The sequence below is a fragment of the Symphodus melops genome, assembly GCF_947650265.1.
Source record: "Symphodus melops genome assembly, chromosome: 21".
Classification (NCBI taxonomy): Eukaryota; Metazoa; Chordata; class Actinopteri; order Labriformes; family Labridae; genus Symphodus; species Symphodus melops.
Window position 1 is genome coordinate 2,338,647 of NC_136711.1, and position 14,704 is coordinate 2,353,350.

Consider the following 14,704-nt stretch of genomic DNA (forward strand, 5'->3'; position numbering starts at 1 on the left):
TAATAATATATAGCATATAATATATATATTGTCCCGGTGCAGACCATAATTTGGAATTGGTCTGGCACCTCCCAAGCACTGCCCAGATTTCCTTGAGCAAGGCACCGAAACCCCCAACTAACCTGCCCTGTACAGCAGTGTGTAGCAGCCCCGCTCTGACATCTCTCCACTAATGCACGTCAACAGGCCGTGTGTGCGTGCGTGTGTGTGCGTGTGTGTGCGTGAGAAGCAGGACTCTAATAAGAGAGTAAACCAGAATTTCTCTCAGGAATTCAAATAATTGCCTGTGTTTTCGTCTCCTACTGATCATGCAGCGAACATTGGCAACACACTGTTGTCATAGAAACAAGGCAGGCGTGCATCACTTTTATTCTAACTGCTTCAAAATGTCTCTTCAGAAACCAGTGGGTGACGTTTCAGAGACGAGACGTCCGTGTTTCATACAGTTCATAGTTTACAGTTTGTGCAGCAGCATTATGAGCTGCAGGCCTACACTTGAACTTCCCTTCACCCCCCCCCCCACCACCACCCCACCACCAGCTTTATCACACCTGAACAGCAGAATCCTGTTGAACACATTCACACAGTGATGAGAAAAACTCACGAGCTACAACAAGAGCAGCTGGAAACCCATTCACCCTAAACAGGCTGCTGTCCGCCTGTGCACGCGCACTATTTATTGATTCATTGATCGGATTTATTCACAGTTAACACACCTGCACCAGGCGACTGGGATCTCTCCTGTCCTCCAGTTACCCCCGTCTCTCTTTTGAATTTGTTGAGCAGGCTCGTAGAGTACACATGCATCCTCAATACTTTTAGTTTGTTTTTCTTCCCTTAAAATCAGCTCAGTCACGCAGTCAGGCCCAGTCTGCAGCTTAACTTAAGAGTGCCTCATATACGCTTAAACAAATAAACTATCCCTTAAAAGGTTTGATAAAAGGTTGTATGGAAAACCTAACCTTGTATAAACAAATATATGCAAATGACAAAAGAGCAGGAAGTCCTCTCATTAATATGTTGTGTTTTAGAATGAAATGTAAGAAAAATAGATTTGCCTCTATGCACAACTGTTTAAAGGTGATCACACATTTAGTACTTTTATGTTTTATTTCTTTATAATGTTATTCTTAATGCTGTTATAGGATGAGGATCATGTCTTTAAAATAGTCCTTTTAATGTTACAACATTCAGGAAATGTTCAGATTCTCTTTCTATTTAAAGAAATAAATAAATATGAGACGTCCTGCTTGTGAGCAGCATGAAGTCAAAGCATCAGCCGTGGATTCTGACTTGAAGCAGCCACGGGAGATCAGGTGATACATAATGAATGACGTATGACGGTAACAGTGATAGTTGGCGTGCCTGCACGCGGGGGTGAACCTCAGGGCGCACACAGTCAGCTAGAACAGACAGATCACCCATGTAATGTGTCGCTGTAAAAGCAGCAGCCAAGCTGTCTCACTCTGACCGATTGGCCCTGCCACACACACGCATGCACGCACGCGCGCGCACGCACACAAACACGACCTGACGTTATTGCACGTCGTAAAAAACATGAGTCCAAATGCGGAGTGAGGATGTGGTGAGATGAGCGCCTCCTCTGCAGCGTGTTTACTTTACATGCAGCAGAGGGATAACCTTGCTTGCGTGTGAGCGTGCATGCATGTTTATGTGTGTGGGCGCGCGCCTGTTTCCCCCGCCCGTCTACTGCTGACCCAAGTTTGAACCCTCTGAGAGAGATATCTTTTTTTTTTTTTATAACATTCATGCAGAGGTTAAAGTCTTGTTGTAGATTAGAAGCAGGTTCAACCTGAAAACAGATTAATAGAAACTGAGTCAACAAGAGGAGAGCGGCGCGCGCGCCTCATCGATCCATCACTCATATTTCTGTGCAAACGTCATAAAGACGTCAGGCTCGTATCAGACGCATCAATCAAACAATAAAAAGTGTGGTGGCATGCAGGCGCTTCCTGCTTAATGAAGATATGGGGTAAACTTTGAATGGCACCGGAGAGTCCCCACATGGAGAGGGATTAAGACATTCCTCGAGCCTCTTTTCCATGTTTTTAAGCAGCTGAAAATGTGCTGCTTAAAAGCTTTTTGCTCTTGAATGCAGGCCGCCCTGCAGGCATGATTGCTGATCCTACAAGCGGGGCTTAAGCCGAGCTAATGAGTGTGTAAACTAGCTGCCTGATTGCCAACAAAGGCGTCTTGGGCCGCGCTTCCATTGTCTCGCAGGGAATCATCACCTTTTCTCAGTGAAATCCGCCGCGGATTGTCTGCGTGCAACAGGAGGTAGGGATTAAAGATGCGGCCCTTGGAACAAATGGTGAGGCGAGTCAGCCAGTACAGGCCGGAGGCGGAGCCCAACGACACCCACAATTAAAGATGAACTTTGAGTGAACTAATTTATCTGAGGGAGGAGAAGGTAACAGGCTGACCCGCGTTCCCAGCAGCCTATAAAAGCGCAGGATGAGCAGCCGGAGCCTCTGTCGCTGACACAGCTTCACCTGCGCTGCTCCTCTCTCTCTCTCTCTCTCTCACTGCAAACATGGCTCTGAGCACGCTGCTGGCCACCTTCCTCTGCACCATCGTGCTGCCCGTTCTGCTCTTTCTGGTGGCGCTGAAGCTGTGGGAGGTTTACATGATCCGAGGCAGAGACCCGAGTTGCTCCCGCCCGCTGCCCCCCGGATCCATGGGCTTACCTTTCATTGGAGAGACGCTGCAGCTCATCCTGCAGGTAAGCTCACCAAACAGCTGCTTAAACTCGCTTTCACCTTACAGGATGCTCCGAGCGCGCGCACAGGAAAGATTGAAACTTTCTGCATGGATTTTACTTTTCTTTGATATTTAAAACAAAAATTACTTTTGCACCCACAGGATCAAAATCAGACCAAACTTTTAAATCATTAGACAGTTTTTACGCACTGGATCGTCTTATGCATCATCATCATCATCGTTGTTTCATGCTTACCTTATTGATTAGTGTGTGTGTATGATCTATGAATGTTTACTGATCTTCGGTGTTCGGTGTCTCTGTTTGCAGAGGAGAAAATTCCTGCGCATGAAGCGCCAGAAGTACGGATACATTTACCGCACACACCTCTTCGGGAATCCCACAGTGCGCGTCACCGGAGCGGATAACGTCAGGCAGATTCTGCTCGGGGAACACAAGCTCGTGTCCGTTCAGTGGCCGGCTTCTGTGCGCACCATCCTGGGCTCGGACACCCTCTCCAACGTGCACGGAGCCCAACACAAGAGCAAGAAGAAGGTCAGTCAGAAACAGTTATCCTCTGCAGGGTGCGGTGCAGAGTACTGCACTTTAATTAAATGTAATTCATAATGGCACTGTAGTGTACTCATAGTAGGCTGCACAGTGCCATGTGATCACTGGATGCTTACTAACTTTTTTCTTTAAGAATAATTAACAAAAAAACTGCAGGTGCACTCCAAAAAAAAAAATCCTTTTCAGTATTTTTATGTTAGAGTTGAAGAGTATTAATCAAGCTTCAGCTGTTGCACCAATATAAAGAGACAAATATTGACTTTATTATAGAAGACTGTCTTTCTTTAGAGCTCAAGTTTCACCCAAATATAATTGAAGATGTGATTCTGACCGGCCTCCTGTTGTCCTCCAGGCCATCATGCGAGCGTTCTCCAGGGAGGCTCTCGAGCTCTACATCCCCGTCATCCAGGAGGAAGTGCAGGCCGCAGTTAACGAGTGGCTGAACAAGGACTCCTGCGTGCTGGTCTACCCGGAGATGAAGAGGCTGATGTTCAGGATTGCCATGAGGATCCTCTTGGGCTTCGAGCCGGATCAGATCAAGACAGACGAGCAGGAGCTGGTGGAAGCTTTCGAAGAAATGATCAAAAATCTGTTCTCTCTGCCCATCGACGTGCCGTTCAGCGGACTGTACAGGGTAAGAGAGGAAAACACAATCATCATGTTGCACTGATTCAGCATTTAAAAAAAGGAAAGGAGGATTATTTTTAAATGTGTCCTTTTAGAGAATGAAGTCAAAGTGATGTTTGTTTGTTTTTATGCACATTTTGAGAACTTCTCTTTTGATGAAACAAAGATCTTAATAGAGAGATGCATGCTCAAAAAAAGCCAAAGCAGTTTGAAGGCTGCCTTTTTATGTAGTTTGCAGTCAAACTGGTCGATTATCTGTGTCCACGTGATGATGTAGACTTAATTTCTTTCTGTCCTTCCAGGGTTTAAAGGCGAGAAACTTCATCCACTCCAAGATCGAGGAGAACATCAAGAAGAAGATGCAGGACTCGGATAAAGAACCCAAACACAGAGACGCTCTGCAGCAGCTCATAGACAGCAACAAGAAGAACGGGGAACCAATCAGCATGCAGGTACTGACCTCATCACATTTACTTTATCACATTACTAAGTAGAGTAACACCTCTTCGAGCTCTCTGATTGGCCGTTTGGTGACCGGTTCTGGACTCATTCTGTGTTTCCAGGCGATCAATGAGTCGGCCACCGAGCTGCTGTTTGGAGGCCACGAAACCACGGCCAGCACCGCCACCTCTCTGGTCATGTTCCTGGGCCTGCACCCCGACGTGGTGGATAAGCTGAGACAGGAGCTCGTGGAGCAGGTAATGATCAGAAAATTCAGAGATTTTTTATGTCTTCCATTTCACCTCGCACATCTCGAGCGCTGCGTCGTGAATGTTTGTCATAAATGACATGACGTCTGCCTCTTTAAACAGAAGTTTAACTCATCCATAAAACAAGCAGGGAAACTTGTGTTTACTGCTGCTTTTAAAGCAGCGAAGAAGAATGGACAGCTTGCACTGAGATTAGTGTGCACATTAAGAGGTGTTTTAATCGCGGTTATTTAAATAAGTGATTGTAGGGAAGCTTTGAAGGAAACTTCAGATCTTTCAGTCATGATTATAGAGAGAGAGAGAGACAGAGAGAGAGAGAGAAAATGCCTGAATTGTATGAATATGTTTGCGACTTTTTCGGTCGTCATATTTGTGCACTTCAGACAGCGTGCAGGAAGTCTGGCTGATATTTTTTTTTGTTTTGTTTATTAAAAAAAACGGAGAGAACCAAATCTTATCGGCAGAGAACTTCTAATTGTGTTTCCACGGTGTCGACGATAAACCACTATTCATATTATCATTTTATCGCAGTGAAAGTCTGACGTCATGACAACCCCATAGCACTCTATGAAAACATTCATCTCGTGTTTTAGACTTTAGCGATGGTCCGCTAAGACTTCATCACATATAATTAGTAACAACATTAGTGTCATGTTCACATTCCTGGAGAGAGTTAGTCACATTTAGGCTTTCTTGGTAAAGCTCATTAGAGTCCGAGGTGTTAAACCCTGATCAGGATAATAAGACTCGCCTCGTCCAGGACAGGCAAACAGGACTAACAAGCAAATCTAAAGTCAACACGTTTCAGTTTCATGACACCTGAACAGCTTTTCCTAACGTTTGATTCTTGACTGTTTTTAGGAGGAGCAGGGGATGGACCTCCACAGTTTGAACATTGAGTCTTTGGAGCAGTTGAAGTACACCGGTTGTGTCATCAAAGAGACTCTGAGGATCAACCCTCCTGTTCCCGGAGGCTTCAGAGTGGCTCTCAAGACTTTTGAGCTCAATGTAAGTCCACAAAGATCTCTGAACCGTTTTCTCTTAGCGTGCAGAGATACCTCTGAAACAAACGGTCTCCTTACTCAGTATTCCCTTCCCCCCCCCCTTCAGGGTTACCAAATCCCAAAAGGCTGGAACGTCATCTACAGCATCTGTGACACCCACGACGTGGCCGACATCTTCCCCAACAAGGAAGACTTCCAGCCGGAGCGCTTCATGACCAAACCCTCCAGCGACTCGTCCAGGTTCCAGTACATCCCGTTCGGAGGCGGCTCCAGGATGTGTGTGGGGAAGGAGTTTGCAAAGGTCCTGTTGAAGATCTTCCTGGTGGAAGTGGTCACAAAGTGTCACTGGACTCTTTTAAACGGGCCGCCCACCATGAAAACAGGACCTACCGTCTATCCCGTGGACAATCTGCCAACCAAGTTTACCAGTTATGCACAAAATTAGATGGTCGACGAGAGCGTAGAGTGAAATCTGAGGTTTCCCAAAAGTCTGAAATCATCTGTGCTGCAGTATAATCAACGTACTTTGGGGAGTTTTGAAGCACTCGGATGCTTTTAGGAAATAGATGAAAGACTCGAGAATCTGAATAGAAAGTGAGTTTGTCAGTTTCAGACTTGTCAACGTGACGCCTTTTGGTATAAATTGTAAATATTGTAGATTCTTTATCTTTGTACATTGAGATGTTAATACATTGTGTTTTGTATGAACTAAACGAGAGGCACTATACACAGACAGGAACACTTTATCTATAGGAGTGTGTACATATGTAATGTAGAGGCTGTTTATATAACTTTTCTATTTTACCCAAACTTATTTATGTGACATGTTATATTGTATGAGCTTTTTATTTAATAAAGCTGTTTTATGGAAAATATATTTTTGTGTCTATTTTAATCAAAAGATTTAACCGCCGTTTATCGACGACAAAATGTTTGGATGGTAAACGATCTCTGCTTTATTTATTTATTTATTTTCCCGGGTGTGACCGGAGTTAGCCTAGCTTAGCATAAGACTTTTCGTAAGGGTGAAACAACCAATCAGGGTCTGCTTATATTTCAAAATCACAACCATTTTTTTTACGCTGAAAAACGTTGAAAAGTTCATCTTAGCTTGAGAAACTATAAAATTAGATTTAAATTAACAGGCTGTGCGCGTCATGTCCGTTTCTCTCGTGTGCGGATTATATACATCTGGGGTCACACGGGGTTTGAGCCAATCAGACAACAGGTGTTTTCATACACAGCAGGGTTGGATGTAGCTCAGTTGGTGGAGTCGGTCGTCTCTCGACTGTAAGGTTGGGGGTTCGATTCCATCTCCTGCAGCCACATGACTGTGTCCTTGGGCAAGGCACTTCACCCCGATTTGTTCCTGCTGCTTCGTCGACAGAGTATAAATGTGAGTATCTTCAACTGAAGGACGCTTCACTCAGCAGCTTCTACCACCGTGTGTGTGAACGTGTGTGTGTGTGATCTGCAGTGTAAAAACACTTTGAAGTTGTCAGAAGACTAAAAAGAAAAGCACCATACAAGCTCAAGTCTATTTACCGTTTACATGTGCACACCTGAATCTTCCTCGAACATCTTAGGCAGAAAGTCCCAGACGTCTTCTGGAGTTTTCTTTGTCACACGTCTCTCACAGCCTGAAGTTTTCCCTGTCTGAACACGAGGGAGGTAAGAGAGACCCTGCACCCCCCCCCCCCCCCCCCCCCCCTCTTGAAGTTGAGATGAGCAGGAAACCCCACTGTGAGTTTGTTCATATCACCCGACCTGTTGGGGAACTGAATCTGCTTCATGATCTTCTCTAAACATTTGTTTGTTTGTATTGGAGCATACCTCTAAGATCTTCTAGACTTTTCCAGGAGTGCACAGCTCGACCTTCAAAGAGCCAAGCAGTCCTGCTCGGTTTAATCGTGATTAAATAAGATTAAAGCTCCTGTTGGGGGGGAAAGTTACGCTGACTAGGAATCCGAGTGATAACTCTTTATGACATGCAAACTGAAATGGGATCATCAGTGACGGACAGCACTCCTCCTTCTCACCTTTTCCCCACGATCGTGCCTGGAGGAGTGGAACCTGAGCTTGACAGGAGGAGGCCGCTGGGCCCCGTGTCCGACCGACAGCTCTCCAACTCTGGCTTCCTCCTCGCCATACTTTCTGAAAAGTTGAAACCAGAAACCAAGGTGCACGAGAGGTGCCAGACAAAAACTGCAAAAAAACATTATCCAACTGATAATCCAACAATCACTGAAGTGATTAGAATATTTTGAATGATGTCACTGTTATTGTGTTTGGCTGAAAAAGAAAAGAAAAACTCAAAATATTTAACCCCAGTTATTGTGTTTAGTTTGTGCGACGTGTGGGTGGTCCCCTCACACATTCCTTCATCTTTACTAAATCAATAAGTTGCGAGGAGAAAAGGAAAGTAGGAGAGAAATCTGGAAAGCATAGAGGGAGGGAAAGCAGCGCAGAGGGCTGATGACCGTGGCAGATGAGCAGACGGAGGGTGAACCAGAGTTCATTCTGATCAGTTCAGTTTCAGGGCACTGAACCCGCACACACATCCAGCGCAGCGCTGGAACTGGGCCAGTAGCATGGATTCATGTGAGCTGCTCGGGTCAGAGATAAGATTATTCCTCACATTCAGGATAGTAAAAGGTTAATGGATTACGTTCTTACAGCATTTAAAGGGTCATTCTGGTCTTTTTAAACCTTGGTGCTCGAAAGTTATTTTTACAGTTTCTGGGTTTTTATAACCAGAGGTGCATAAAGAACGGGCTGATTATGATTGAGATGTTCAGCTAACTTAAGTCAGATAAATGCAAAATAACAACGCAAACTTAAAGTACAAGATGTTGACATACTGACGACCAACTGCTTCATGTAAAACCTGATGAATCCAGCTTTTTCATGTTGATCTGCTCTTGTCTCGGCTGTTTTTCTGCCATCACAACAAGCTCACAAAAGCTGTGCCGTCTAGCTCTCAGCTGGTCTATAACACACGCAGGTTACCCTGGAAGTGATTGACAACAAATGTCCTTCAGTATTGTGCGTCTTTTCATGATACGAAAGCGTGTTGACACATTTTTTTTACTTACTCTGTAAATGAGCGCCACAGTCGCTGCAGGCTGGAGGCAGCTTTACTGGCAGATGTGCTTTGGCCTCTTTCACAACTTGTTTCTCTTTCTGGAGCCGTTCTGATTTACACCCGGCCCTCCTCAACTCCGTGTCGACTTCTTAGCTTTGTGCTGTTGTCCCTGGCTCTTGTTTATTACTGTGCTGCTTGCGATTATTGGATCCACAAATGCTTAACTGTGGTGGCTACTTATTGTAACTCATTGTTGATAAGGGTTTCAGCTAAATGGCCAAATTGTGAGAGTAAATTGTCGCTGACACCTTTATGTCTGACCATCCTATCCCCGCTAGTCCGGCCCTCGAACGATGTGAATGAACTTTTATGAACTTTGCCTCCTCTGCTCATTCTAAAGAGCGTCTGCTTCCCTCCATTGTTCCCCATCACCCAGCGGAGACAAAACTTTGTACGGCCAAGGCCATTTCCAGCTAAATTTGTGACCATTGTGGTAAATTTACAACGGTGTTAAAAGAGAATTGAAACTAGCCTGCTTTCAGTTAGATCCTCAGGCCTGAACATGGTCCAATGTAAATCAATGTTATAGCTATTGAAGGAGTGTTATTGAAGGCAGCACTCTTAAACACCGAACCACTTGGTTGCCATGAACCGTACATGAGAGAGGTGAGAGAAGGAAGCAGAGACCAACACTGAAATGTGAGCAGAGAGAGAAAGAGAGGAAAACAATCCGGTCTGCTTTTAAAGTTCGATCTGGAGTTCGTTCCTAGATTTCAAAATATCACAAACGTTCTTTATCATTAGTTTCATTGAATTCAAGTCAAGTTGTTGTATTGTTACAGAGATTTAAAAGCTGTTGATTTGTCCAAGTATGTGTGCAGTACACAACAATCAGAAACACTTTATCAATCCCTGATGTATTCGGGAAACGTAAATGATGCTAAAATTAACTATTTAACATTAAAGGGATCAAAAAATATCGTGTTTCTAGCGACAACGCGGGCTGTGCTAGGCTAACTGCTAGGCTAACTGCTCGGCTAACTGCTAGTCTAACTGCTACAGTTTATTGTTGCTCACTATATTTTCTCACTTTAACCCAAATCTAAAGTTTGACGAGTGCAATGTTCACCTTTTTTTTTTACCAGTCGAGTTTAGGCATGAAGGGCCCTGCAGGACCGTCTCATCAGTCCTCTCAGTGAGTTAGCTAGCTGTAGCGTCAAAGTTGAGGCACATTGCTGCAGTTATCTACTTTTTATAAAAACACAGTTCCTAAAAAGCTCAGACGTTGGATGTAAAGACATTATTTATCTTATTTCCTTCTAGTGGAGCGTCTCCCCTCGTATCTGGAGTGTTTAGTGGACTTGGAGTCTTCTCACAAGTGTCCTTTACGTCACATTCAAGTTCATTATCTTTAAGATACAAAGCCTAAACGACAATCTGACAGACCCTTCATCACGTGTGCTGTTAATTTTATTTCTCCTCATGAGTCTGATATAAACTTCTTCAATTTAAGCCATCGCAGTCTCCTGAATCGCTCTTGAATCAAGTCAAGTTCCTCGTCAAAATGGAAATGAAACAAAGACGACATATCAGAAAATAAGAAATTGTATTGTTTTTTTTTATATGTGTATATTTGTGAGTTGATGCCAAAAAGAGGGGATAAAAAGACTTGATGGAGCCCCTGACAGTCGGCAGGTTGGTGACATGTTTGAGTCTAAAAAGAGCATCTCAGAGTCTTTATGGTTGGAAAATGTCGACGGATTCGCCACAAAAACTTTGAGAAAAACATTGAATGCATAGACTCTGGGATTTATCACCAGACATGAAATCATTTAAAGATCGATTTAAGACAGCGTCTAAACTTTTTAGAAAGTGTCCATGAAGAGTTTGGTTTGACATTTTGTTGTGTTGAATAACTTAATTTACAGAGTTTGACCAAATGGTTAACAAAACGTAAGGCTTTAAATCATCACCAGGTTTTGCACTACGATCAGCAAATGGCAGTCACAGCATAGGTCTCTTATTTTAATGCTCATCGTGTTCCTGTAATCAGGCAAAGTGAAAAACCACTTTGACTTCAATGGGCAGCGATTTGGTGTGAAGCCCAAGGTCATTGAGAGTCAATCTGCTCACAGCGTCTCTGCAGGAGAAGTCATTGGGAGCGTTAATTCCTTACACTGCGTCTGCTCGCCCCTCAGCCTCCGCCGAGGAGTCCTGAGTGTCCAATAAGAGATGCTAATGGCGTCGTTAGCATGGCTGTTGGTGGCTCACTGTGATTATTCATAGGTTCAGAGACTGTTGACAAGTTCAGCAGGTCAGACAGAGTTCAGCACCGTGGGAGAGAGGTGCTTAATTTACCTTCACTTCTTTATCACACTTCCCTAATTCATGTTTGCGTAACCTTGTTTTCAGTGTGACACATTTGAGCTGATCATCGTGAGTACTCCGGGTTATCACGTAGCTGTTGATCATGGATCGTTTTGTCAGTCTGAGATCACTTTTTTTTTTTTTAAAGGTTCATTGTTGGGCTTTTTATGCCTTTAATTTAGAGACAGGACAGCCTCGAGCCTGAAGGACTACAGCTTCCATACATGCGGTGTGTTCACTGACCACTCACCTACCACTGACCTTTTGACGGTCCGAGATTTTTGTATGTTTCCGTTGACATTTTCACACACATCAAATCACATTTCACATTTGCACTCCTGAATATTTCTAAAAAAAAAAGCCCCTTTATTCGTGGAGGAGTCACTAGATAAAACATGACTTTAAAAAAACAACGCAGAAATGGAGTCTGAAGCTACAATGAGAATTCATATCCAGCAGGTAAAAGTCTGGATATATGTGGGAGAGAAGTTCGGTTGTTTTTGTCCAACTAGCTTCCTCCAGACATTTATGGGGATTTATCAGGATTTGGTGCATGATTTAAAAACACCATAGTTGTTTTTTTTGGTCATTTTTTTAAACCATAAAGCCTCTGCACATCTGAAGTGATGACTCTGGTTCTATGAGGCGTCACTGAATTAGAGCGAACACAACCTTGTAACTTGAAATTGAATCACATTTCATTGCTGAAATATTTTCTGGTTGTTTTTGCTTCTTTTTCTCTCGCTGCTCTGAACAAAATGCTCGAAAAAAGATGTGGACTTGATGTGAAAGGGGAGAAAAAAAACTGCAGTTCCTCAAGTGACCACTTGAGGCTGTGAGCTTGGTTGGCGTGAGGACAAAACAGCTGAACTTGTTAGGAAGCGTGCTCATTGTGAGACTGCAACTAAAGCTGATATCAAGCCTTTGACTTCCCCTTCCAACAGGCAGCAATAACTTCTGCTTCACTTTCGAAGAAACCCAGAGGTCAAAGGTCATCACAGATATGAGATAATACAGATAAACTAGTTTTCCTGGTATCTTTAAATGACTAATTACATATATTGCGTAACAAGCAGCACTGTTGAAAGAGTTGATTTAGAGCCAAGAAATAAAATGCACTGAAAGTTTATTTCCTCTTCACAACACATCCTCACAGAAATCACACATTAAGTTCTGTTCTGTCCTTTTTTTGTTGTAAGGTTGTTTTGGGTGTCTGATCTGCCCATCTTCAGGTTTGGGAGATTAAATGGTTTAACTCAAATGTGTTCATATCCTTTGAAAGCTTGGGATCACATCTGATGAGATTAATTAAAATGCATGTAATTTCTTCGGCCATGTTTTTCGTCTCTGCAGGGTTTCTTGTAATTACCTTATTTTAAACGCTTGTATTCTTGTAAAGCACTTTGTGAACAATGTCTGTGAAAACTTTTTTTTACATATTCAACTACCTATCATGAAATATCATATTTAGTATCATCTCGGACTTGGTACAAGAATCTTTCATGAGTCTCCTCAAATTTTCAGGAAGTCGCTAAAAATCTTACTGAGCTTGTTTCTCAAACCGTCACTTTAAAATACGTTCACAATAACAACAAAATAGTGAAGGACCATATCTCTCCTTCTCGTTCGCCCATTTGCTCACTCACTCATTAGATCATGCCAACTTAATGCTCAACTGAATGACTTGATTAATCCAGCATCACTCACCTGTCCCAATAAACGCAAATATATGCAAAACTCTATTATCAGCCAAACACACTTGTTCTGTAAAATATTTACAATATTTATTAAATGCACAAAGATTACACTAGTTAGGCCCCGGATACATGATCCTCCCTTCTCACTCACTGTGAATATTCCTGAATATACCTGCTGCTTTCAACTTGTTGCAGGAATTTAAAAAAATTAATTTTTTCAGAAAATTCAGGGTAAAAAAAAGTTGCTATGTGTGTTGACACATGCAGCTCACTCTGTTTTGTGCATGTGTGAATAGGGCTGCTGTCTCCGATGGGGAAACCTTCTCGATGTCGTTGCTGTCAAACGTCCACAGGGGTATTACAGTGAGCACATTTTTTTTCTGGCTGCCTTTTGGCCTCAAACATACTTTGTGTGGTTCAAAAGTTCAGCACAGCGCTGAACTCTGGAGGCAGGCGGCGTGCTCGGCCAATAACAGCTTTTCAAGGAACAGTTCAGGGAATACTGAGGATAACAGGGTGTTACAACTTAAGGCCAAGGTGAGGGTGATACTAATGAGTTAGGAAAGAGGTTAGCCAGGAGGCAGCGATAACACACACACACACACACACACACACACACACACACACACACACACACACACACACACAACAACAGTGCAGTTGTAGATACTATACTCAGTGAGGTCATGACAGGGGCTTCTCAACTTTGAACTCTGATTTGCAGCATGCTCTTCACAGCAGCAGCTTCATGTTTTTAAACATGCAGTGACACTGTACTGTTACTCAGATTTCACTTGTCATTCATAGAGCTGCGAAATATGGAGCAAAAATTACATCAATATATTTGAGCTGAATGACAATCCTTTTTTTTTCTCTAAAGAAATAACACAGTGGAGCAGAGACAAACAGCAGCTCAAATTTAGCTTGTCATTTCAAGTCGCGATATTAACATCACTGTGACGTTTTGCCTTCAGTAAGAATGTCACAGAAGCGTCATGGTGGGGGGACAAAGTGCCTGCTCTACTTCTCAGAAAATGTGTGCTCAGACAGGCCGTCTGAGGATTTTCCCTTTATGACATCACAAAGGGCAGTAGCCCCTCCCACAGCTAGGTGTTTGTTCTGCCCTCTGAGTCTGCCTTCTCACTGTAAACAATAGGACATGGAGCCAGAAAGCAGCGAGTACACCCGAGCCCTTCCAGAGAGGGGGCGTGGTCAGACACAGCTCATTTACATATTTAAAGCTACAGACACAGAAACAGCCTGTTCTGAGCAGGGCTGAAATAGAGGGGTTTATAGACATGATCAAATACAGGATCAGAGTGGATTTACAACAACACACTTCACACACATGATGAAGAGGAGCTCTGACACTTGTTGAAACGGGATAAAAAAGAGACTAATATGTGACTTTAAACAACTCTATATATTTTGCCCAGCCCTAACTATAGCTTAATAATTTACTTGTTGTGTAATCAGACGCAGCATCCTCGTTTAGTTTACACTTAATATGATGACAGACGACAGGAGAATGAATGGAGGGAGACATCCTGAATTTAAAGGTATTTAATTTAAGGCTTTACTCATAATAAATAAAACATCTATTGGTCGAAATACATTTGTTTCCTCTAACATCTGAACATTTATCAAATTTAGAAGCTTGGTCCTGCACTCTCGGCTCCATCGTTCTGCTCGACGTTCAGGACAGACGAAACATCTCGTGGCTGCTCGGGAGGATTTAGTTTCAAAGTAAAGGCAACAACAGTGAAGGTAAAACATTTAACGTTGTTCTTACGTGTGGTGAACTGGAAAAGAGCTTTCTCATTTCACTTGAGAGAAATAAATACAGATGTGTTCATGGTCAATAGACGTGGACTCTTGCAGTCACATTGAGCATTGATGATGTTTTTATCCTGCAACTTTAACAT

At 43.1% G+C, this 14,704-nt stretch overlaps 1 protein-coding gene across 1 annotated transcript; it reads left to right on the forward strand.

Moving 5' to 3' along the window:
- The first annotated feature begins 2,013 nt into the window (after positions 1–2,013).
- cyp26a1 (cytochrome P450, family 26, subfamily A, polypeptide 1) lies at positions 2,014–6,507 on the forward strand. The gene is made up of 7 exons (XM_079334233.1): positions 2,014–2,743; positions 3,050–3,274; positions 3,642–3,923; positions 4,219–4,368; positions 4,480–4,614; positions 5,488–5,634; positions 5,737–6,507. Exons 1-7 carry the CDS (start codon positions 2,555–2,557, stop codon positions 6,073–6,075), a joined length of 1,467 nt encoding a protein of 488 aa, XP_079190359.1. The 5' UTR covers positions 2,014–2,554; the 3' UTR covers positions 6,076–6,507.
- Positions 6,508–14,704: the final 8,197 nt, after the last annotated feature.

What these genes read in the sequence shown, in the direction of transcription:
- cyp26a1 (XM_079334233.1), top strand. Translation starts at nt 2,555, where the DNA reads ATGGCTCTGAGCACGCTGCTGGCCACCTTCCTCTGCACCATCGTGCTG. An exon ending in CGCTGCAGCTCATCCTGCAG is followed by an intron (nt 2,744 to 3,049) that starts GTAAGCTCACCA and finishes CTCTGTTTGCAG; the next exon opens with AGGAGAAAATTCCTGCGCAT. An exon ending in CGTTCAGCGGACTGTACAGG is followed by an intron (nt 3,924 to 4,218) that starts GTAAGAGAGGAA and finishes CTGTCCTTCCAG; the next exon opens with GGTTTAAAGGCGAGAAACTT.